This window comes from Notechis scutatus, chromosome 3 (genome assembly GCF_049901735.1).
Source record: "Notechis scutatus isolate UNSWTSFEM ecotype Mainland chromosome 3, rNotScu1.2, whole genome shotgun sequence".
In the NCBI taxonomy this organism is placed as follows: domain Eukaryota; kingdom Metazoa; phylum Chordata; class Lepidosauria; order Squamata; family Elapidae; genus Notechis; species Notechis scutatus.
The window spans coordinates 110824896-110849266 of record NC_142011.1 but is presented as its reverse complement, the minus strand read 5'-3'; the positions used below and the strand labels follow the sequence as shown (position 1 = coordinate 110849266).

Genomic DNA, 24371 nt, shown 5'->3' with positions numbered 1-24371 from the left:
TATTTGCTAAAGCAGTGACTAAGCACTTTGAGAAAAACTTCAGAATTGAAAGAAAAGAATTAAGGGGAAAATATCAAAAGAAATTTTTTTAAAAAAAATACAGAAAATTGGACTTTTAAACTGAGCAGGCATTGTTCTGGAAAGGCATTTTAAAAATACTGGAACTATCTACCTAAAAACTAACTTTGTTTCTATATTTTGACTTATTATGTGATTAAAACTGGTTAACATTAAAACCTAAACTGAGAGTGCCATCTGTTGATGAAAGGAAAGTATAACGTATTCTTAAATCCTGGAAAATTCTGACAAGGATATGTTTTATGCACCTACAATGTGACTACTGAAGATTTAAATATGAGAATAAGGAAGATGTTTTCATTAAATAGACCCCTGATACAAGATTGAACCCATAAAGGGGATTTAAGGAGGTTCTGGAAAGCTTTTGGGATTATCTAAAAGAACAGATAGATTAACTGTGGAATACAAAAAATGTGAACATTGAATCTTTTGGGGAGTGACTTGAATATACGGTTTTTGGATTACTGGATTTTGGATTACTGGATTTTGACTTATTATGTGATTAAAACTGGTTAACATTAAAACCTAAACTGAGAGTGCCATCTGTTGATGAAAGGAAAGTATAACATATTCTTAAATCCTAGAAAATTCTGACAAGGATATGTTTTATGCACCTACGATGTGACTACTGAAGATTTAAATATGAGAATAAGGAAGATGTTTTCATTAAATAGACCCCTGATAGGACTTTTTAAAACAAGACAAGATGCTCCATTAGGAGGAAATGAGTGGAACGTGGGAAGAAATGGCATCTATGTTCTAAAACATCAAGGACATTCTGATAAGAAACCACAAGGAGATTAAGAACTTAATGCATGGCATGGATGAAAAACTGGAAAATATTATACAAAAGACAATGAGTGATCAAGATGCCCAGGAAAAGGAGGAGCCAATTGAAAGAGCAGACGAAAAAGCAGAATAGATTAGCCAGCAAACAAAACAAGACAACAAAAAGGATACAATAACAAAAACAATAATGACTGATGAAATAAACCAAGGGGAAAATATTTTAAGAGATTTTTAAAGGGAACCAGAGATGCAGGAAGACATTTTTGAAAGGGAGATGGGGCATGGGTAGCTATTTTGGAAACTAGACAATGGAAAAGGGTAGAAGTGGGAGAAATGTTTAAAATGAATAGTCAAGACATAGATGCAGATAGGGATAAAGAGAGGAATATGGGAGGCAAGTTAAAAAATGAACCATTAAAGCTTTAAAGCGAACGAGAGATGACAGATAGAAAGGATTTGTTCTTAAATATAATGGTGACATGATTAAAAGTTAGAACAGGGATAAAGATAAGACAGAGGGGGAATATTAGTATACACATTTTTATATAATAAGATAAAAGTAATAATAAGGGAAGATTAGAAATTGAATAATGGTATTACTATGTATATTTAAACAATATTGTGATTGGCATTAGAATAACATATTGAAACATTGAATAATTAAATAATGAAAGTCTATAATTTAATACAAATATTTGTATTAACACTAGAACTACACAAGCTTCAGGAATGTAACAAATAAGATTAATATCACTATTTTTATCAGTACTAAAATATATGACACCCTGGTGTCACACTGTTCACGCATTGATATGGATATATTGTAAAAAAAAAACTTGAAACCAAAAAAAATGATAAATCATAAGACAACAATAGGAGAAGATAGTAGGAAAGATGAGAAGATGAGAAATGAGACAGTGCTGTGGGAATTAAGTGTTCAGCAGAGTGTTGGTACAGGGGGAAAAACTATCTTTGTATCCAGTTGTTTTGGCATGCAATGCTTTATAGTAACGTCTTGAGGGGAGAATTTGAAATAGATTATGTCCAGGATGTGAGAGGTCTGTAGATATTTTCTTAGCCTTCTTACTAGTTTGTGCAGCAGACAGATCCTCAACGGGAGACAGGCTGGTTGTGATTGTTTTTTGCAGTCCTAACTATCCATTAAATTCTGTACTTGTCCTGTGTGGTTGCTCTCTCAAACCAGACAGTTACTGAGCTACAAATGACAGATTCAGCAATTCATTTGTGAAACTGTATCAGCAGATCCTTGAGCAATCTGAACTTTCTGAGTTGACACAGGAAAACATGCTGTGTTGTGCCTTTTTAATGATTATTCTAATGTTAGGTGTCCATTTCAAGTCCTTGGAGATAATAGAACCTAGAAACTTGAAGATCTCAATTCAGGAGTGGGATTCTACTGGTTTGGACTGGGTCAGTAGAACTGGTTGTTCCTATACTGCTCAGTTTGGAGAATCAGCAAATCGTGCCCCTGGCTGGGCCCACCCATCCCCACCCAGTCAGTCTTTATTGCGCCTGCGCGACATCGTGCACATATGCAACATTGTTGACTGCATTCTCCCTCACCCACCCTGCCCCACCCCATCACTCCTTACGGTATTTCTTTTTTTTCCTCCCGATGATCAGCTCTTCTGATGATCAGCTGTGCTGGGATCCTCCTCACTGTCTTACTGCAAAAACAGCCTCCTAGGAGGCTTTCCCGAGGCCCAGGAGCCCCCCCCCAAATGGAGTGGGGGGTGCTGCAAAAAAAGAAGAAGCCATGCCCACTCAGTCACATGAACATACCCATCTAGCCACTCCTGTTAGGAATGATAGTCACCTAACAGTTGGGTTGGCAATATATAAAACAGGATAGTCATTTAATACTGTTGTATCTTTAAGAAAATGCTGTAATTGTGATTGGCTGAGGTTCCTCCAACAGCCATAAGATGGAGCCAGAAAACTGGTTTGTTCTCTTTTGCATTTCCTTTTTGCCTTTTGCCTGAATATCATTCTACTTGGATTGCTGTGAGTCTTGCAACTGTTTGCAAACTCTGTTTACTGAACTTTGTTTATGATACTGGTAAAGAAAAGAACTTCGTTTTTGGATTATCCCTGGACTGATTGTTTTGAATACTAACTGCTTTAACCGTATATGATTTGGACTGTTTGTTGGACTTTGTTTACCCATTTACTGGAAGTAAAACTTACATTTTACTATTCAGTGTATCTGTGTACTGGTTGTGTGTTATTCATCACCACTCTCACTATGTTTCCCTGAGCGCACTCATTTCTCCTAATGGGGAATACCTCAACACCTCCCACCTAGCCATGCCCACAGAACCAGTAGTAAAAATATTTGCATCCCACCCCTGTCTATATTGTTGGATCTGTGTTGTCTAATATTGTAAGAGGTGGCAGAATAGGACAGCTTCTTTGAAAATCTATTATTTCTACAGTTTTAAGTGTATTCAACTCCAGATTGTTCTAGCTGCACCACAGGGACAGTTGATCTACCTCCTATCTATATGTAGACTATACACATTTCAAATGAGACCAATGGCTGTTGTGTCATCTGCAAACTTCAGGACTTTAACAGAAGGATCTTTTGAGATGCAGTCATTGGGAGAGAGAGAGAAGAGTAATGGAGAGAGCACACAGCCCTGGGTGGCTCCTGTGCTAATTGAATGGGTAATCAATATGGTTTTCCTTAACTTCACCTACTGCTTCCTATTCATTAGAAAGCTTATAATGTATCTACGCACAGCTATCTGAGTCAATTTAGATAAGAGAATTTCAAGAATGATTGTGTTGAATGCTGAGCTGAAGCCTACAAAAAGAACTTTTACATAGTTCTTGTAAGAACTTGTTGTAAGATGTAGTGCAGTTTCCATACATTAGCTGGTTCATCCGTGGAGAGCTGATTCCTCAGCTTTTCAGAGTAGCTTCTCTTTGCTGCCCTGACCTCCCTTGTAATACATTCCTGGCCTGATTGTACAGTATTCTATTTCACTTCCCATAGACTTCTTTGCTATGGCATAGATGTTTGAACTTAGCTGTGAACCAAGGTTCATTATTATTGTAGATGTTAAAGTTTGGGGGTCAGTACACATAAGTCGTCACAAAAGCTAACATATGATGTCAATAGTATCAGTGAGTTCATCCAAGTCCGCTGAAGCAACTTCAAAAACATTTCAGTCTGGGTTGTTGAGGCAAGCCTATAACTTTAACTTTGCCTCTTCACTCTAAGACTTTACTGTTTTAGCTATTGGTTTTATGATTTTAAATCTTTGTATATAAATAAGTACAATGTGAATCATACAGTGATCAGAGTGTTCCACAGCCATTCTTGGTATGTTGAGTAGCAGTGGTCTAAAATATTCTTGCCACTGGTGAGACAGTTGACATGCTGAATGTATCTTGGCAGCTCCTGGCTTAGGTTAGCACTGTTAAAATCTCCTAATACAATGAGTAGCGAGTCTGGATATCTCTGTTCAGCCCACAGGATTTGGTCAATTAAGGTTTGCAATGCTTTATTTATGCAAGCTTGGGGTGGTATGTAGATACCACCTAGGATGAATGAAGAAAACTCTTGGGGGGAGGTTGTGAATATTAGGGTATGCAAGTGATGAATAGAGTAAGTCCACATCACAAAATTTATTTAGCGTAGTGACATTTTTATACCATTGGTTGTTAATATAAAAGCAGATATCTCCACCCTTTTTTTAATGGGATGTTTCTGCAATTCTATCTGCTCTTTGAATCCAAAATCATGGGATTTGCAAGGAGCTATCATTAATGACAATTAATTTAATTAACACTTAAATAATTAATTTACAGTGATATATTATAATTTTACTTAGACAACTATAGGATAGCGTACCTTGATTTGAGAAACAGCATGCAACACTAAATAAGTAAATACCTTTTATGAATTGTATTTACCTATTCTTTGGAACAGACTTCTCTGATGTACTGTTTTCTCCTTCCCAAAAAGGGCTGCACTTTTCTTTGCATCTTTGGTCTTCCTGGTGACAAGCAAGCAGATGAAAGCACAAATGCTCTTGATAGTGCCCATAAAATCCATGCTTTCTGTTCCACAGCACTTATGAAAGTAAAGTAAGTAAATGAGAGTGGGATATCATGAACATATATCTGATCTTATGTAGTGCTTCAGCTCTAGCTTTCTATATCAAGAAATGCCAGGTTTGCATCCTAGTTCTAATTCTGTATTTGTAGGATCATGAATAGTTGTATCAGCTAAAGCCTGGGTTCAAATTTCAGGGGAAATTATTGGGACAATCGGCAAGCTATTTGGAGATCAATAACATTCATTTTTCTTTTCAGCCTATATTTGTTTCCTATCATTGCTCCATTTACGAGGCAGTTACTAACTCAACTTTGAGATGAGCTCTCTTTTTTTGGTTATTCATCATCTCTGAATTAGATGATGAATAACAAAAAATGTTAATCTCAAAGAAAACAGATGCATCTCTCCTACATTTTATTCTGTGTGCAGATTGTAAGTGGATTGCTTATATAACTAAAACTGCATCACCTGGCACAAAAGGAAGGTTATAGGAATATTTACTGAGGCAACCCAAGGTTTGTAAAATTACAGAAAATCTTAGTTAAAAATGACACACAATCAGAGAAAATTGTAAAATTGCTCAAGAATAGCTGACCATGTGCAATGGGTAGTGGATGTATGTGCATGGTTTTGAGGAATGGAACAAGAAAGTGAGGGATAGTGATGAGGATAGTCGAAAATGAAGATGCTGGGATTTTAAGCAAAATTCTTTGTAGATTTCATGTTGGATAGATAATTGCAGGTAAGTCATTGTTCCAGGAAATCTAAAGAAGTTTAGAGTCCAGTGCAGCCTATCATTTTCAAGAGATGTTTTTGCCCTCTTCACACATTCAGTTACTTTTGTTCCATTTTGTGTTGTAGGATTGTTTCTATTGGGGTCACTGGTGGGCCAGTTTTCTGTGGAGTCGTTGGTCATCGTGTGAGGCATGAATATACAGGTGCAATTGTAATGAATATAAATGTTAGCAGTCAAATAAAGTACTGGAAATAGTAATAATACACACACACACACACACACACACACATATATATATAATATGTATGTATGTATGTATGTATGTATGTATGATTTAATAAATAGGTCAACCTGTTTTCCAAAGCACCAAAAGGCAGGACAAGAAACAATGAAACAAGAAACAATGGATGGAAACTAATCAAGGAGAGAAGCAACCTGGAATTAAGGAGCAATTAGCTAGCAGTGAGAACAGTTAAAAAGTGGAAGGGCTTGCCTTAAGGAGTTGTGGGTTTGGAGGCTTTTAAGATGAGACTGGACAGCCACTGTCTGGAATGATATAGGGTCTCCTGCTTGAGCAGGGGGTTGGACTAGAAGACTGCTAAGGTCCCTTCCTATTCTGTTGTTTAAAACATGTATACAGTGTCCTATCTTATAACCAACTCCAAAAATAATTGTTATTATAAAACACCTCAAAGCAGCAGGGGCTATTTAGATTTCTGTGGACAGAAAAGTCTGTAACCAGGATGCTATTGCTCAGAAGGTTAGCCCTGATGCCTATCAAAATTTGAAGAACAACTGAGGCTCAGAATGATGACTTCCCAACTGGGAATGCTGGTTTTGGTTTCGGAAGAAAGATTCTGCTACTAATATCAAATAGAAGTCAGGTGTCAGTCAGCAATTTTGGATTCCTTTGCTTTTGTTTATTCATTGGGTCTGCAAAGACTTCTTCCTAAAGAGACTCTTTTGATTTCCTTGTTGGAAATTTATTACCCTAGTGCTATGAAAACTAAATCTATCTACAGGGTTGTCAGACTACAGAACTTTTCCCATTCAATCAACAACAGTTGGATTCCCAATTTCTCTGCAAGGGCATCGGGTGCATCCTGAATCCAGCAATGCTGCAACTTCCTCCCCCTTCCCTCGGCTGGAGATAAACAGTTTCAGGGGTAGAGTGATTGGTTCAATTGGGTTGCTTACCAGCAGGTCGTCTTCTGGATCGCTTTCGGACTGGCTCAGGTCCCCTTGGAGTGTTGGGGATTCTTCCTTTGGGTTGGGGGGGATCGGAATCCCACAACTACTCGGCTTCTCAGGCCAGTCTCCTTTCCTCGAGGGCTGGATGTTCCAGATTTCCCCCCGATGGGTGGTCTGGCTTTCTCGCAGGGGTTTTTGAATGGCATTGTGCTGTGTGGTGTCCCTCCTTTCCACACTTAAAACAACCAGACGTTCTTGGAGTCATGGTGGTTTGGAGTTTGAAAATTTCCCATTTCCCCTGGGGTGGGGATATTTTCTGAAGCTTGCCACTGCAGTACCGATTACGAGTCATATCTATCTCCGCCTCCTCTGCCATGGTGTACCATTCATGCAGGAGGTTTGGAGCCCCACAGGCCAGGCAGGCAGCATATAGGTCGTCATTGAGTCCATCTTTGAACCAACAGACTAGGATATCCTCTGGCCAGTTGACTCAGCTGGCCAGGTCATGGTTTTTGTCCCTCCATAGTGTATCATGGGTTATCCAAATTCAATATAACATTTAATATATCCATGTTACATCAAAAAGGATTTCTTATACCAACTCCCCCCCCCCTTTTTCTTTCATGAAGAATGGCAGATACACAGATCTGACAAGGGTTGTTTTAAATCCCAAGTTTGGGGGACTTTGGGGGAGGAAGGAATCTGACATTTCTACTGGTCTTTCTAAATGGTGAAAGAAGTTCTGTTCCATCTTCTGTGTTAGGAAAAGTATATTTTATAACAAAGTTACTTTAGTCAATTGTTTTAAGTGACTCAGTCCTAGACATCATCTTGTTTGCAATACTGGTTGAAGAGAAATGTACATACAATTGCAAGCTTTTCTCTTTTTCTTTCCATGTTAGTGATTGGACGAAAAGTTAACCTTGCTGCACGGATGATGATGTTTTATCCAGGATTAGTAAGCTGTGATGCCCTCACTTATTCCAAATCTAAATTGCCTCACTACTTCTTTGAAGAGCTCCCGTTAGTTGAGATGAAAGGTGTTGTGAACCCTGGAACAGTCTATCAATTTCTTGGTATTACAGAGAAAGCGTAAGTACAATTTTGTCTGTGGATAGCTGCACAAGAAAAATAGTTTACTCTGGCTACCTAAACCTTTGAGTACAGAATACTGTAGGTTCAAGAAATATCCCTTTTCAGCAAAGCAGGTCGTTCATTTTGCCTCTACTGCTGGAGGATGATTTCTCACATCCTCTTGTTATGTCTACAGGAAGAAAATGTATCCTTTCTTATATCTGCTTCAGTGATTCTGGAAATGCAACTTACATCAAAGGCATTTTGCTTTCACTGTTTCTTCTCTCAGGCACAACAAAACTTTGCTCATTTCTAGTTGGATATTCTGTATGTTCAACAAAAGAAATAGCTTAGAAGGATACATCTTTTTTCAGCTGTAAGTATGTAGATCTGTGGAGATGGCAGGTACAGCGTGATGGGATGCTTCTCTGGAAAAGGGAAAGATGGTGGTGTGACCCTTCCTCAAGATTTTCAACCTGGTAGTTTTAAATAATTACTTGGCTGCTTCCAGCCTTTCCATTTTGGAGAGGGGAGTATTAAGAGTATTGCACTTGCAGAGAATTTAGGAGGAAATGGATTTTCTGTACTTTCTCAGCCAGAGTTCAAGAGCCAGGTACAAACAAAATATACGCGGAACACCTCTGTGGCAAGAATGGAATAGGATAAGTGATTAATTGCTCAATTGTTGATTGAATACAATTGATCATCGTATCCTTCTGGACCATTGAGAGTTACAGGTACACACACTATCCAAAGCAAAACAAGATGACATAGAAAATATGCTCAAATGGATGCCTAAAGTCGATAATGGCTATTACTGCACCATTTTGAAGAAACTGTTATGCAAAACTGGGGTTAAATAGTAATTCTCGGTATTAAGACATGCATTTACATTCTTACGTTTAATGCTGAACCTTCAAATAGTAATTTACAAGCATTTTATGATCACAAAAACAAATTTAAGTGAATATCAAGTTGAATTCAGTGCTTTTTAAAAAAAATTTTTTTTATTAAACTTTGTAATTCTCATTTTTATGGTGCAACTTAGTGTGATAAGGTTCTATCTGATATTTGGAGCCTCCAGTATGACCCCAAGATGAGTCACCATTGGCCTCATTTTTTTTCCTTGCATGCACTATTTGTTGGTAGGCTCACATACCAATTTTTCCATCTATGTACAATGGGGTAACCAGTACAATTTTTCAAATGTTTAAGGCTCATTTCCTGAAAAATGGTCACAACGCACATAGAACCCTGTAATTCTGAGGTAGCGACTTCTCTATTCCTGATTTAACAATTACATGAAGCCGGGGAAGATGAAGTATTGGCATAGAATCAGATATCCTCAGTAGGAAGATGATATTTAACTGTATATCTTAAATCTGGGCTGATCAGGAGGTGTGGCTGACATTCTCTTTCAGTGCCTGAAAACTGTGGGATTCTGGATGGGGAAGAATAGTCTCGAATTTAATCCCAGAGAGATGGAATGGCTTTGATTCCAAAGATATTTCACCTTTAGTTCTGAACAGGATTGTATAGGGTTGATTGATAATTTGACTTATGGCTCCTGCTTGAAAAACAGGTGTGGCTATAATTAAGAGGACTTCTGAACAGATCCAGCTTGTACACCAATTATAGTATTTCCTGGATTAGGAATCTTTGCTCATAATCATTTCTGTATTAAGCACCTCTTGTTGGGGCTGCCCAATCTGGAAGGTGCAACTGGTCTGGAATGCAATAATTCTTCAACATTAAATCATTTAAGCAAAGGAGGTTCTTGTCCTAAAAAGACAAATGTGATATACTATTAGTAATTCTTCTAAGGCAATTTGGGAAATGTTAGCATAAACTTCATTTTCTTCTCTCTCTCCCCTTCTCTCCACCCCCATTTTTTAAAAATAGAATGATTTACAAAGCATATTTAACCAAGGAGAGATCTGAACTTTATCCTTTACTAGGTACGTGAACTGATCTATTGTAACATAGCAATTAATTATTGGAATGCTAGAATAAACTTGCTATTGATTTTTGAGATGTCTGTCTAATCTTTTGATTCAATTTAATCTGCATAGCTCTGCATAGCAACAAATATTTATGCTGCCGTTTCAATGATCCTTCTATGCATATCTTCAGATACATATTTACTGTATAATTCTATAGATGTCTACTTAGAAATCAGAGCTGTTATGTTCAGTGGATAGTGGGCAAAACTATGGCATGTTAAAAAGTATTGCCAAGAAATGCACAGTTGCATGTATTCATACTCATTTATTTATTTAACAAATTTATATAAATATACATAAAACTGTAAGTAAAAGCAAAACAAAAAACAATAAACACTGAAGATTTTTAAATATTATGCTTGGATACACAGTATTTACATTATTATTTACATAATTATTTAATAATTACACAGCAATTATTATTATGGTTCATTTCACAGTCAGCCAGACTGCATTTTTTACATAATTATTATTTACATAATTATTTAATAATTACACAGTAATTATTATTATGGTTCATTTCACAATCAGCCAGACTGCATTTTTATCCACTTATCAAGACCTTCCCAAGGACCTAGGATAGGCAATTATTGATGTTTTATGGTTTTAGTGGTATCATTGAGTAAGCTGTTTGTAAATGACTGATGGTGAGTTTGTTAATGTTGGTGGTGTTCAAGTAATCCTTGAGTTGTTTTGGGATTGCAGCCAAGGCACCTATTCCTATTGGTACTCTCTTTGCTTTCATTTTACCACAGTTCTATTTCTATTTGCACAACTTTGTATTTTTTTATCTTCAATTCTTTCTCTTCTATTCAGCTATGTCCAAGTTCTGCTACATTTATTATCAGACTTTGTTGTTGTCTCGCGTATCGTCTGGAATGTTATGCAGCAGGTGCCTGTCTCTTTGAATTCTAAAGTCCCAAAATAATTTAGCTTCTTTATTTTCTATTATTTTCTCTATTTTATGATCTTATTTTTTATTTTATTTATTTAATTAATGTAAATTATTATTTATAGTCTTTTTCTTATTTATAAATACAACAATATGAAATCATAATGTCAGTTCTTTTAGCTGGTGTTGGCCTTCATAGGTATCAAGTTCTTCTCAATAACCTAGGATGTTGAAATGTATCATAGTAGTATATGTGCGGATCCAAGCAGCATGGCCTATTTTAATTGACAGTTGGAAATATTGTCAATATGCAAATTTCCTAAGTGCTGTCAAAGATTTTTTTTTTTTTTGATATGGCATTTGTGTGTCAATAACCACTGGGACCATCACCACCACTAGAGCATCAAGATCACAAGAAATGATACTTCCACCTTATACTGCATTAGTGAGGCCACACGTAGAATATTGCATCCAGTTCTTAGAATGTTCAATATTCTTAGAATATTGCATCCAGAGTTTTAAAGGAGCTGGCAGAGGTCATCTCAGAACCACTACAACATATCTTTCAAAAATCCTGTAGCACCGAGGAACTACCAGAGGACTGGAAAAGAGCTAATGTGGTTCCCATCTTCAAAAAAGAAAAAAAAAACAGGCCCAGGAAACTATAGACAATCAGCTTAACATCAATACCTGGGAAGATACTGGAAAAGATAATAAAAAACATATCTGCCAATATCTAGAAACAAGTAAAGTAATAACTTGCAGTCAGCACGGGTTTGTTAAAAACAGATCATGCCAAACGAGTCATATTTCATTCTTCAACATAGTGACTAAATTATTAGACCAGCAAAATATGGTGGACATAATATATTTAGATTTCAGCAAGGCATTCAACAAAGTAGACCACAACCTACTTCTTATTAAGTTAAAAAAAAGTGGAATAGATAGCACCACCACTAGATGGACTCGCAACTGGCTGACAAACCATACTCAACGAGTAGTCCTTAATGGGTCTAAGTCTACATGGAGGGAAGTAAGCAGTGGGGTGCCACAAGGTTCCGTCTTAGGCCCAGTATTCTTCAATATCTTCATTAATGACTTAGATGAGGGAATAGAAGGGGAACTTACCAAATTTGCAGATGATACTAAGCTGACAGGAATAGCTAACACTCAAGAAGATAGGCTCAAGATTAAGATGGATCTTGACAGACTAGAACACTGGGCCATATATAACAAAATAAAATTCAATGTAGAGAAAAGTAAAGTCCTAACTTAGGCAAGAAAAACCAAAAGTACCCATATAGACTGGGTGAAACCAGGCTCAATAGCAGTAACTGTGAGAGGGATCTTGGAGTCTTAGTGGACAACCAGCTAAATTGGAGCCAGCAGTGTATAGCAGCAGCCAAAAAAGCTAATGCAATCCTAAATTGCATTAACAGAGGGATACAATCAAGATCAAGTGGGGTACTAATACCACTCTATAAAGCCTTAGTAAGACCACACCTAGAGTACTGCATCCAGTTTTGGTCACCACATTGTAAAAAAGATGTTGAAACTCTAGAAAAAGTACAGAGAAGAGCAACCAAGATGATTAGGGGACTGGAGACTAAAACATATGAAGAATGGTTACAGGAACTGGGCTTGGCTCGTCTAGTGAAGAGAAGGACCAGGGGAGACATGATAGCAGTCTTCCAATATTTGAGGGGCTGCTACAGAGAGGAGGGGGGTTCAAGCTATTTTCTAAAGCACCTGTAGGCCAGACAAAGAATAACGGATGGAAACTGAACAAGAAGAGATTCAACCTGGAAATAAGGAGAAACTTTCTGACAGTGAGAACCATCAATGGAACAGCTTGCCCTTGAAAGTTGTGGGAGCACCATCACTTGAGACCTTCAAGAAGAGATTGGACTGCCATTTGTCAGAAATGGTGTAGGGTCTCCCGCTTGAGCAGGGGGTTGGATTAGATGACGTATAAGGTCCCTTTGAATTCTGATTATCTGTTAATACCCTCAGTTCTTGTCACCACAACACAAAAAAGATGTTGAGACCCTAGAAATAGTGCAGAGAAGAGCAACTAAGATGATTAGGGGTCTGGAGGCTAAATTATATGATGGACCGTTAAGGGAAGTAGATATGTCCACCCTTATGAAGAGAAGAATTTGAATGACATGATAGCTGTCTTCCAGTACTTGAAAGGCTGTCCCACAGAAGAGAGTATAAACTTATTCTGTAAAGCACTTGAGGGCAATGTGTGAAGTAATGGGTGGAAGCTAAAGAGAGATTCAACTAAAAAGTAAGAAATTTCCTGACAAGGAGAACAATTAATTAGTGGAACAGCTTGCCTCCTGGAATTGTGGAATCACCATTGCTGGAGGTTTTCAAGTAAAGATTAGACAACCATTTGTCCGGGATGGATTAAGGTCTCCTGCATTGGGCAGAGAGTTGAACTAGAAGACCTCCAAGATAGGGGACCCTCTTTTCTCTGCTGCCCAACCTTCAACCATTGCTGATTTTATCTTTGACATAGACAGGGTTTATTGTGGAAAATCTATGGAAGAAGAACATGTCTGGAAGGAAATTGGTGAAAAGTGTCTCTAAAGAACCTCAGAAGAGGTCACAATATTATCTAAATATGGGCTTGTGATTGTTTTGCATGCATGTGTACACAGAGAGATAAATACAGAGAGATGTACATTTCTTTTGCTTAGTAACCATTATGAATATTCTAACAATGCAGTAATTATTCGATATAGTTTGTCATTCAAAAGCTAACTTATTTTGTGAATGTCTATTTTAGTATAAAACATAATTCTTTTGTTCTTTGTTTTCCTTTATTATTTTCTTCCAGGTCGCAAGAAGGAGACTGACATCTTTGAAAACTTACTGGAAAAATTTAAAGAAACTAAAATAAGCCATGTTATAATATATGAAGGCCTCATGGGATATGGAAAAAGCCAACTAGTAACTGAAATTGCCTATTTAGGCCAAGCTCCTGGGCAAAAGTTGGTGCTTTTACACCTGTTGATTACACATTTTTAGAAAGTTGCCTTTTTCTCTCCAATCTTTTCATTTTTCCCTGGTCCTAGCTCAGTTCTGAGCATTATAAGGATATTGTTTTGTGTCTACAGCCTTGAGCAATGACAAGTGTCAATGGTTTTAAAACACTATGGACCTTAAAGGAGATTACTAGAGGTTGATGGTATTTCTGTGATAAATTGTTTATTCATGGGTCTCTTCCTCACAGTTTTAGTAAAGGGCTTATCAGGTACAAAAGCAAAAGTATTTTTAAAATCCTGCTTTTTCAAAGTCCAACTTTTGTTTCCATAGAGTATAACACCAAAAATCATTTTCATTCTTTCTTAGATATTGACACAACATGGTATTTGAGTATCTTTTCTAAATCTTTCATTGTTACCCTACCAAGTGCTAGTATCTGTAGAATATTTGATTTCTGGTTTCTGGTGTGTGTGTGTGTATACACACAGAGGCAGTCCTTGTTTAATGACCATTTGTTTGGTGGTCATTCAAAGTTATGGTAGCGTTGAAGAAATAGTAGTTATGTCTGGTCCTCAAAATTATGGCCATTGCACTGCCCCCATGATGATATGATCAAAATTTGGGCAATTACAATCATAGGGAAGCTTCAACTCCTCCCACACACCTATCTCACTCTTTTGGCAGACTTGCACTTCATCATCATATGAGCCAGCAGTGTGCAGCAGCAGCCAAAAAATCCAATGCAATCCTAAATTGCATTAACAGAGGGATACAATTAAGATCAAGTGAGATACTAATACTACTTTATAAAGCTTTAATAAGAGCACACCTAGAGTACTGCATCCAGTTTTGGTTACCACATTATAAAAAAGATGTTGAGACTTTAGAAAAAGTGCAGAGAAGAGCAACCAAGATGATTGGGGATTGGAGATTAAAACATATGAAGAACGGTTACAAGACCTGGGCATGGCTAGTCTAGTGAAGAGAAAGACCAGGGGAGACATGATAGCAGTGTTCCACTATTTCAGGGGCTGCCGCAGAGAGGAGGGGATCAAGCTATTTTGCAAAGCACCTGTAGGCCAGACAAGAAATAATGGATGGAAACTGAACGAAGGAGAGATTTAACCTGGAAATAAGGAGAAATTTTCTGACAGAACAATCAACCAATGGAACAGCTTGCCTTTGGAAGTTGTGGGAGCTTCATCACTTAAGACTTTCAAGAAGAGATTGGACTGCCATTTGCCAGAAATGGTGTAGAGCTTCCTGCTTGGGTGGGGGGTTGGACTAGATAACTTACAAGGTCCCTTCCAACTCTGTTAATCTGTAAACAATTTCTGTGACCTTGCTGCCCTGCACTCCACTGGCCCTGCACCCACAGTTGACCTTTACTATCTTCTTCATGTTGCTGCTGCTGATAATGCAAAGTGAAGGACAGAAGGGCTGGCAGAGGCAGCAGAGTGCAGGGTAGCCAAGTGGACAGAATTGGGAGGGGGGAGTTGAAAAGGAGGCTGTCTTTTACTTTATCAAGGCTCAAGGCTGTGAGAGACCAAAGCAGGAATGACTTGGATCGGGATCTGTCCCTCCCTAATAACTGCCTGGGATTTGAATAATGACTGCAACTAGAATTGCCAGGATTGTTGTCACAAAGCAGTCACATGATACATGCTGAATTAATAAGAGTATCTCATCTCATCTCCTTTGCTGATCAGAAACCAGTCTATTTTGCCATGTTTCTGTCTGTACTGTGTCTTCCTGAACTGTCTATAAGAACATGGGGACAATAACCTGTTCTAATGTTCCCAGTTTCCTAAGCACATTCCACAGCTTGACATAGTCAAAACAGTTAAAGGCCCTTCAATGAATATTGACTGCTTTTGAATAATCTTTGACTTTATCATCCAATATATATCACCAATAATAATATCTTGTTCCTCAATCTTTTTAAAGCCAATTTGGAATCTCCTTTCCATGTATGCTTTGTATTTCATTATTAACAAATATTAATTCCTTCATCTTAATATTCTTGGAGGCTTTAATTCTGGTAACTCTAAATTTTAGGTTAGCATATACTATGTAGCTTTTGACTTGAATGATATATTTATTAACTGATGCTTAGTACGCTTAGTCATGATTCTTTGAATAAACTCATAATTAGCTGAGTTTGTCCAGTATATTTAGCTCAGATTAAATAAAATGTATTATAACTTTGCATATGTGTAAAACAGGTTCACATTTTTTTCACCCAGGCTAGAAGTAAAGTGATACATGCATACACACACACACACACACACACATTAGTTGCACATATATTATTGTTAGTAAAGCTGTAAAGGAGGAAAGGAACCCTAATCCTAACCTTAACCCTAACCCTCTGGATTTTGCTTCACTTGTCATTGCTGTTTATAGCGCTCAACTAAGTTTCGAGGCTGTGAGCCAGCACTGTTCAAAGACATTTCCATGGTCATGTAGCCAACATGATGTTACAGAGTGCTGTTTCCTCTGCACTGAAGTGGTACCTATTTATCTACTTGTATTTGCATGTTTTCCAACTCCTAGGTGGGCAAGAGCTAGGTGAAGAAGGGTGCTTAGCCCCATCACATGGCACTTGGGTCTCAAACCTGGCTATTGGCTTTCCATCTGACAAGTCCAATGTCTGAATCGTAGAGCCATCATGCCAATGTAGTAAGGTCTTAAAGTAAACTTTAAATAGGATACATAGGCAGATCCTAATTGGAAGGAATTGTCTGTCTTTTTATTAATATCTTGCGTGAATCAAAATTATTGCAGAGAGCTAAGGAAATGTTTCATTGACCCCACAAATGTTCAATCAAACAAGGTGAGGTCAGTGCTTGATATTCAGATGAGAGGTATGAGCTGCTAGAAACTCTTCCAGATATTATTAGATGTCTGAAGACACTTTCTTATTTAATGATGTAGGAAAAAATTCTTCAAAATAATCACTCCACTGCAATCAATGAACCAAAATTCAATGCTGATATGATTTCTTTGTTTTAGCTGCACAAATTGAAACAACAATCTGCTTCTGATTGATTACTTTCAAGTCAAGATTTTCATTTGTCCATGTAATTAAGCAGGGTTGTGGCAATGGAGCTGACAAAGATAAATGCATGGCAAAACTTCTTTGCTGTCCGGACATTGATGGCAATGTTCCTGGGGGTGGATGTCTGTAAAACCTATGATGCAAGGCAGTATATCCTTCTGAGCAAGTTGCGTGGAGTTATAGAAGAACAATATCTATGCCTTTTCAACAACCTTTTTCATGTTAAGGTAAGAATGGAAGATCTTTTCTCTTATGAATGCTTTGCATTGAAAAGCAGGTAAAGAGACAGTATCAGAGAAAGGTAATATCAGATAAGATAAAACAGATCGCTTGATAAAGCTGCACAGCTTTAGATTTGCTCAGAATGTCTAATTATGAAACAATTTACAAAATAAACATTCTTTTTATACTATTAATCAAATAATTATGAGATTGGTTTCTTTTTCTGGTTAGTTTCCTACATCAGAAGTGGTTTCTCAAATGGATAATGACAGAAAGAATAAGGAGATTGAAACGATGCTTTTAAAAATTCTGATTAATGTAAGTAAATAGTTTCCTTCCGCATAACATGGTCTATAGAGGATAAAGGCATGATTAGCTTCTCAATACAATCCTTGCTTAATTGTCACAATTGAGACCAGCTACTCCATTGCTAAGTGATGCATCCTTAAGAGAGACACCACGTGACTGCCTCCTTAGCAATGGCAGCTCTGGCAGTCTTTATTGCTATTATGAAGTGCAACCCATGTATTGTAGTTGTTAGGCAAAGATCTGCCCTGATTCAAACCATTCCTATCTTGGTCACTTGCAGTCATGAGCCTTTTTTTTCAAGTGAAGGGAGTGCCTCTTCTTCAACTCCTGTAACTCTGTTCCTTTGGCCACTCTGCATAATGGCCCTTTTTGGCAGTGGTGGTTAAACTGGCTGAAGTAGAAACTCTGGACCTTTAGCTCTCTCAGCCTATCATGACTCACAAGTGTCTTCTTCAATGCCTACTGCCACCGAGGAGTGACACCTCAAGTCCCATGCCAGGCAAGCCATCTTGTCACCTCACCATAGTGTAAAGCCCCATTGCCATATTGTAGTATGGTCACTTGGGCCAGTGCCATGATGAAAAATCTCACTGCCATAGTGTGAAGCCCCATTAGTGCACTGTGACATTAAACCACAGTTGCTGCTGCCATGTGCCATACTGCCCCAGCATTGCAGCATGAGGCCCCAGCCCTAATATAGTGAGAAGTGTTGCAGTAGTAGTTGCCACTGCAGTACAACATCCCAGCCACCCTAGCATTCCTATTGCCATAAGAACATACAAATACAATTATCGTGTCAAGAAGAAGGGCAGGAAGAGAGAAGTCAGCTGGGGGCAGCAGTCTGTGTGTGAGGAGCTGTAAATGCAGGCAGGCCCAAATTTTAATTATGTGACCTTGGGGGCTTGGCAACAGTTGTAAATTTGAGGACTAAACATAAGTCCATTTTTTCAGTGCCATTGTAACTTTGAAGAATTGCTGAATGAATGTTAAGTTAGGACTAACACTCCTGATAAACATAGTGAGTTTATCCTTTTCGCAACAATCTGTACTTATTTTATATACTTTACTGAATGCAAGTGAATCCATTTTGTAGATCAGATCCAAGAAAACACTGATAGCCAATTGAGATCTGTAGTAGGGGTCCAGTTCTTTCTATTAACCTCTGGCAATATCACCAGTTTTATTTAAGGCATGGAAACAACCTTGGTCATAAAAACAAAGAATGGCAAATTCTTAGAGTGTAGTTTAGCATTAGTAGAAACATTTATAATAGCAGTAAGTAAAAATTCTAAAAGCTGTGATGACAACAATTCTAATTATAGTACCATCTTAATATGCACAGTATGTGTGTTTTTTTTTTTTTTTAGGCAGCAGAAAAGGAAGTCCTCATTTTTGCAATTGATGAAGCTCAGTTTATTGATAAAGCCTCTTGGGATTTCCTGGACAATTTACTTAAGAATGTTCCAATCTTTGTTGTTATGGCTTTGTCTCCTATCAATCACAAGGGACGAACACTTTGTTCCAGTGCAACCCAAATCCTGAATAGTCCAAGCACAACTTTTATTAAGCTAAGGGAATTAAGTCCTTCAATAATTATTCAGAAAGCCTGTCAAGACCTTGGAGTGGTCAGTATCACCAGGGAGCTTGAAACGTAAGTAGAAGATGCCTGCCCAGGCAATCTTTTAGCTGTTCCTATTAGGATGAAGGCAAAGAGAATCAGCAGGAAATGCAAAGTGTTATCATTTAAATCAACAAATCTGAAACTTTTATTTCAAGCAAACTACCTGACTTCTTCTAAGCTGAAGGGGCTTTCTTCCTCAATACCAAATTTCTTTGCTATTCTCTGCTTGGGCCAAAGTCTATAATCTTTCTGACAGCAGATTATCAGTTATATACTCACTTGTGGAAAGCTTACCCTGAGCTTATAGACATAGATATAGATGTATCATGCCACATGATCTATTTAGAAAGGGAGAATTTTGGTTAAGTGTGTACAGAAGTCAAAATGTGAGTTTCCTCAATTAAGTATTTGTATCAGTTGAGGAATTGTTCCACTGTTAGGATACTTGGCAGATTAGGCACCAACAGCCACAGGCATAGTAGCAGTTCTGATAACAGTGAGATTCTTTTCTTCGGGAATCAGTATCTGTAAGCAGTCTGTCTAACTTTGTTTATAACATTTTATAATATTAAATATTTAACAAGATCATCTATAAAATACTTCAGAAAGAGTAGCTCAGGCCATGCCCGTAAAGCACTATTTTGGCATCATACATAATACAAAGATTAATGCAGTTTCTTTCATCTTGGAAGTTAGAGAGATTTGCAAACCATGCCATTGTGGATTGTTTAAGAAATCCTACACTATGGCAATTAATGAGAGCAATTTCTACAGTGCCTGTTTTCATCTCTGGGATCCCTAGTAGTGAACATGTAGTTGCAATATCACGACCAGTTCTAGGTAGCCTCATACACAACTACTACATTTTCAGAAGCCCAGGGATGCCTGGAATTTATTATGTTTACAACATGCTTGCTGCTGAAACGGAAGTTGAAAGCACAATTGTAATGTAGCATTAGGCATTACACTATGTCTTAAACCTGACATTCATCCATGATCATTGTTCTCCCTCTATTTGCCTGCCTACCTGCCCTCACTCTTTCTCTTTCTCTTTCCCTCCTTCTCTTTCCACATTATTTATAGATTTTTAATACAAAGGAGTCATGGAAACCCATTTTACTGTGAAGAACTTCTCCGAAACCTCCACTTAAACAATGTGCTTCAATTCCATGTGCTGGAGGAAGATGAAGAGAAAGAGGATGAATGGGACAGTCTTTTTAGTAAGCTACTGATTATTGGCTATCAATATAGTATAGCTTCATAGCAATTCTCAGTTTATGAATGATGTGGTATATTCAGATTGCATCAGAATATCTGATGGAAATAGTGTCACAGATCTAAAATATTCAGCAAGAGAGCAGCTAGTTATTCAATAAATCATAACTATGGCATCACTCTTCTGTTACACAGATGAATACTTAATAGTCACCAAAATACCAGAAGGTATGTCACTATGTCTTGCTTCCTGATATCCTATTAGAACTTTTATCAGTGAAGCTCATAGTTCAGATCCTTCTTTCCTTCTTTCCCCAGCAATTGTAACATACATGCAGCCATATCATTGGAAAAGTTGTAGTAAAAATGTTCAATCTGTTTTTGTTTTTTTTAGTTTTCCAGGATGGAAAGATTTCCACATATACAGTGGAACCTCAGGGCGGGAATGCTTCTGTTCGCAACCAAATTAGGTGATGACCAGAATTTTTGCTTCTGTTATGGTTCTGTTCACGAACAGATCTTTGGGTGGCGACCAAGCAAACCTGAAAATCGCCTGCTGTGGTGATTTCTCCTTTAGCGCCATTTTTGTTTTTGTTTTGGTCCGCACATGCACAGACGGTCGTGTTTCCAGTCACGACCAAATCAGGTTGCGACCGTAATCCTGGAACCAATTACAGTCACAACCTGAGGTTCCACTGTAGATGCTATAGGCTTAATAAACCTTGAAGCATTCAGTTCTTCTGAAAAAGCTTTTTGAATGAGAAGTGAAATAACTTCAAGGAAAAAACAAGGAAGCCAGCTGTCTTTTGAAAAGCACCTTTGGTACAACCCAGTTTGTTTTATTGATATAAACTGGGGAATGTTAACCTTTGCAGTAACCCCATGTGATGTTTGAATATTAGGAAAACACATTCACATTTGGTTTGGTTTGAGTTTTGGTCAGTGAAATATAGTAATGATTAGTAGATAGTAAAAACCTGCTGGCTTTAATCTTGCATAGATTTCACAGTAGCAAATAGGAACCTAGCTCCTGCTATTACTGGCAGCTTTTTAAATTATAATGTTAAATGATAATATTAAAATAGTGATTTTAACTATTGCAACTTTTTAAAATAGCCATCTGAATGTTTTCTTGGAAGAAAATAATATTAATACTAATACTAAAATATTTACGATTCTCCACTATAAGCCACTACTGTTCTCAAGACTCATGCATCCAAAATGTTAGACGAAGAGACTGAATTATATATTTGCACAGTCAGGCAAAATGTGAAGCTTACCACCATCAGTCTTCCTCCAACATTAAAAGGTACGTAATGAAGCCAGACATTCTGAACACAAAACTTCAGATAGCACTATTTTACCAAAGGCCATGGTGAGTTTCCAACATTTGAAATCTTATTTTAATTATTTCATTGTAGGCGCTGCCTAATTCCAAACTGAATCTAAGTAACTCACAATATTATAATAATAATAATAATAATAATAATAATAATAATAATAATAATAATAATAATAATAATAATAATAAAAATAATAATAATAATAATAATAAAAATAATAATAAAAATAATAATAAAAATAATAATAAAAATAATAATAAAAATACAGAATAAAAAGGATGAAATCTGATCATCCTATACAAAAACAGAGACAAAATTCTATCCAACAAGGGGTTTCAACCATCTTTACTCAAGGCCTGGGAGAACAGTCAGGTGTTCAAGGCCTAACAGCCAATTGAAGATTTCAGGGCAGATCTCCTTCCAAATGATGCCATGACACAAAAGGCTTTCTTAGTGTTAATAGATGGCACTGTATGAAGGAACATGGAGTGTGCCAACTCTGTCAGCATACGCATATGTAGTTAGACAAAATAACATTATTTTTGTAAGTTCAAGGTCATGCTATTGTGCGCATACGTGAGGGGAAGTCTTCAGTTGGGATGGACAATGATTGGGGCATGTGATGTGATGATGAGTGTGGGGGACTGGATTTGTAGTTTTGATTATTGCAAGGAAGCCCAAACCCAGCATCCAGACCTGACCAAATCTTTTGTAGCTGATGCCAGTGATGTGGCCAGGCTGGTCATTGGGCAGCTGGAAGCCTGGCTCCTGCACCGGTTCCACAATCAAGGCCCAGTACAGCTGCTGGAGGCAGAAAAGCTCCACGGAAGCCTCCAGACACCAGCTGGGTTGCCAGACACGCTGTTAGAGGTTCCCCTCCCCACAGAAAAGAGCGAGGAAATTCTGGCCAAAGAAGGCCTTCCCGAAAAGGCAAATGAAGAGGAGGACCCCATGGTGAGTGCTACCATTCCCCCCTTTACAGTTAAAGTGAAGTTGGTGGTGCCTGAGACTGGGGAAGTTGGGGAGTTAGAAGCAGTAATAGACACAGGATGTTCCAGATGCCTGATTTGGCTCCCTATAGTTGAACAATTTGGGATTCCCCCAGTTGTTCCAGTTACTATCTAAATAAAAAAAAACTTTTGAGTGATGTCGGTCTCAGAGTTATTGGGTGGAGTGGAGGTTTGCTGGAATGCTGACATTATCCTGAATCACTAAATAACTACCAGCACCCCGAAAGGGGGCTGTCCAGAGTGCTGAGCCCCAGCACTGACCCAAAGTTGGAGCAGTGCAAAGACTCAGTGAAGATGGAAGAAAACAAGGAATTTACAGAATGTGCGGTGGGAATGGACACCGGAGGATTGATTGAGACTCTGTGTCCCCTTTTGGAAGAATTTGTGCAAGCAATTGAAGCTGCAGAGGAAGACAGAGGCTAGGCTCTCGGCCCAAGGAAACGGATTCCTGGAAAAGCTGCTAGACTGAGCTGAATCCAGAGATGGGACCGGAGGAGAAGCTGCCTGAATACTTTTCCTATTCCAGCCCTTTGATGTCATCCCAAGGACTTTCCTCAGCAGTCCATCCAGCACGTAACGGGGCCTCTGAAAGAATGAATGCTATGGTAAATTAAATGCTATGTAAATTATCAACAGAAGAATTGGGCAGATCTATTACCATTTCCAGAAGTTGCTTACAATAATGCAGTACACAGCAGCATGGGCTTAACTTCTTTCCAAACCACTACCAGGATGGATTTTGTCCCCATGCCAGAGTTGCTTAGGGAACCCCCAACATCCATGTCTTTAATGGATTGGATTAAATCATTAAGGAAAGATTGGGAAAATACAAAAAAAGCTCTAGCAGAAGCCACTGAGGAATATAAAAAACAGTCAGACAAACATAGATCTCTCCAACCACCATTTAAAGTGAGGGACAAAGTATTTTTGTCAACTAGGTCTTCCGGTTTGCAGGGCTTCAGTGGCAGGCAGGAATCCGCAATCGTGCATGGTTTCTGCCTGGGCTCGCCGCTGGAGCACCCCGAGCCAGCTGGCTTCGGGGCTAAGCCACCCCGTAGAGGTGGTGAAGATGGGGGAGATCACCAGCAGGGTCAACCAGAGCCGCATCTCTCCTCCTCAGCTGGCCAAACTCCTTTTCCTGAAGGCGGTAAGAGCGGCGGTCAGAAATGGCCGCCTCAAAGAAGCACTCAACTGGAAAAGAAAGTGCAGGAGGAAGCTAAGAAGTGAAAGTTTTGGCTGACTGGGATAAAAAGCAATGACTAATTTAAATTTTTATAAAAGATAACATCACTCCCAAAGAAGAGTCGGAAGCAGCGAATAAAAGTGAAATGGGAAAGTTTTTTTTTCTTCACTCTCCTTCCTCACGTTGACAACGAAGAGAGCTGAATAAGAAATCGGAAAAATCCGCTTTGGCACCAACAGGTAATTAAACTGGAAATATAATTAAATGCCAAAGGGACAATAAAGATTTCTGAACACTAAAAAATCCTTTTTTTGGGAAGGGAGAGGAAAAGAATAAGGCAGGATTTGGAAGGAGGAGTCTGCCTGGAATTCAAAAGAATTTAAAGTTAAATCTTAATAAGACTTCTAAAAAATACATTTTAACTGGAACTTTGCAACTAAATAGTAACCCCAGGAAGAGAAAGTGAAAAAAGAAGAAAGTGTTAAAAGAAACAGCTTGTGTGTATTTGGATTGCTTGGTGACTTTGGGATATCTGGAAATTATATTTGAATGACTAAAAA

At 38.0% G+C, this 24371-nt stretch overlaps 1 protein-coding gene across 1 annotated transcript in view; it reads left to right on the top strand.

The window, feature by feature from the left end:
- Positions 1-24371, top strand: part of ADCY10 (adenylate cyclase 10) — a 178465-nt gene that overhangs the window by 64360 nt on the left and 89734 nt on the right. The window contains 10 exon segments of the mRNA XM_087958990.1: positions 4862-4983; positions 5816-5892; positions 7784-7973; positions 9858-9913; positions 13699-13852; positions 16943-17135; positions 17362-17448; positions 18807-19090; positions 20144-20280; positions 21465-21584. Coding sequence (XP_087815116.1) covers positions 4862-4983; positions 5816-5892; positions 7784-7973; positions 9858-9913; positions 13699-13852; positions 16943-17135; positions 17362-17448; positions 18807-19090; positions 20144-20280; positions 21465-21584 — 1420 coding nt within the window.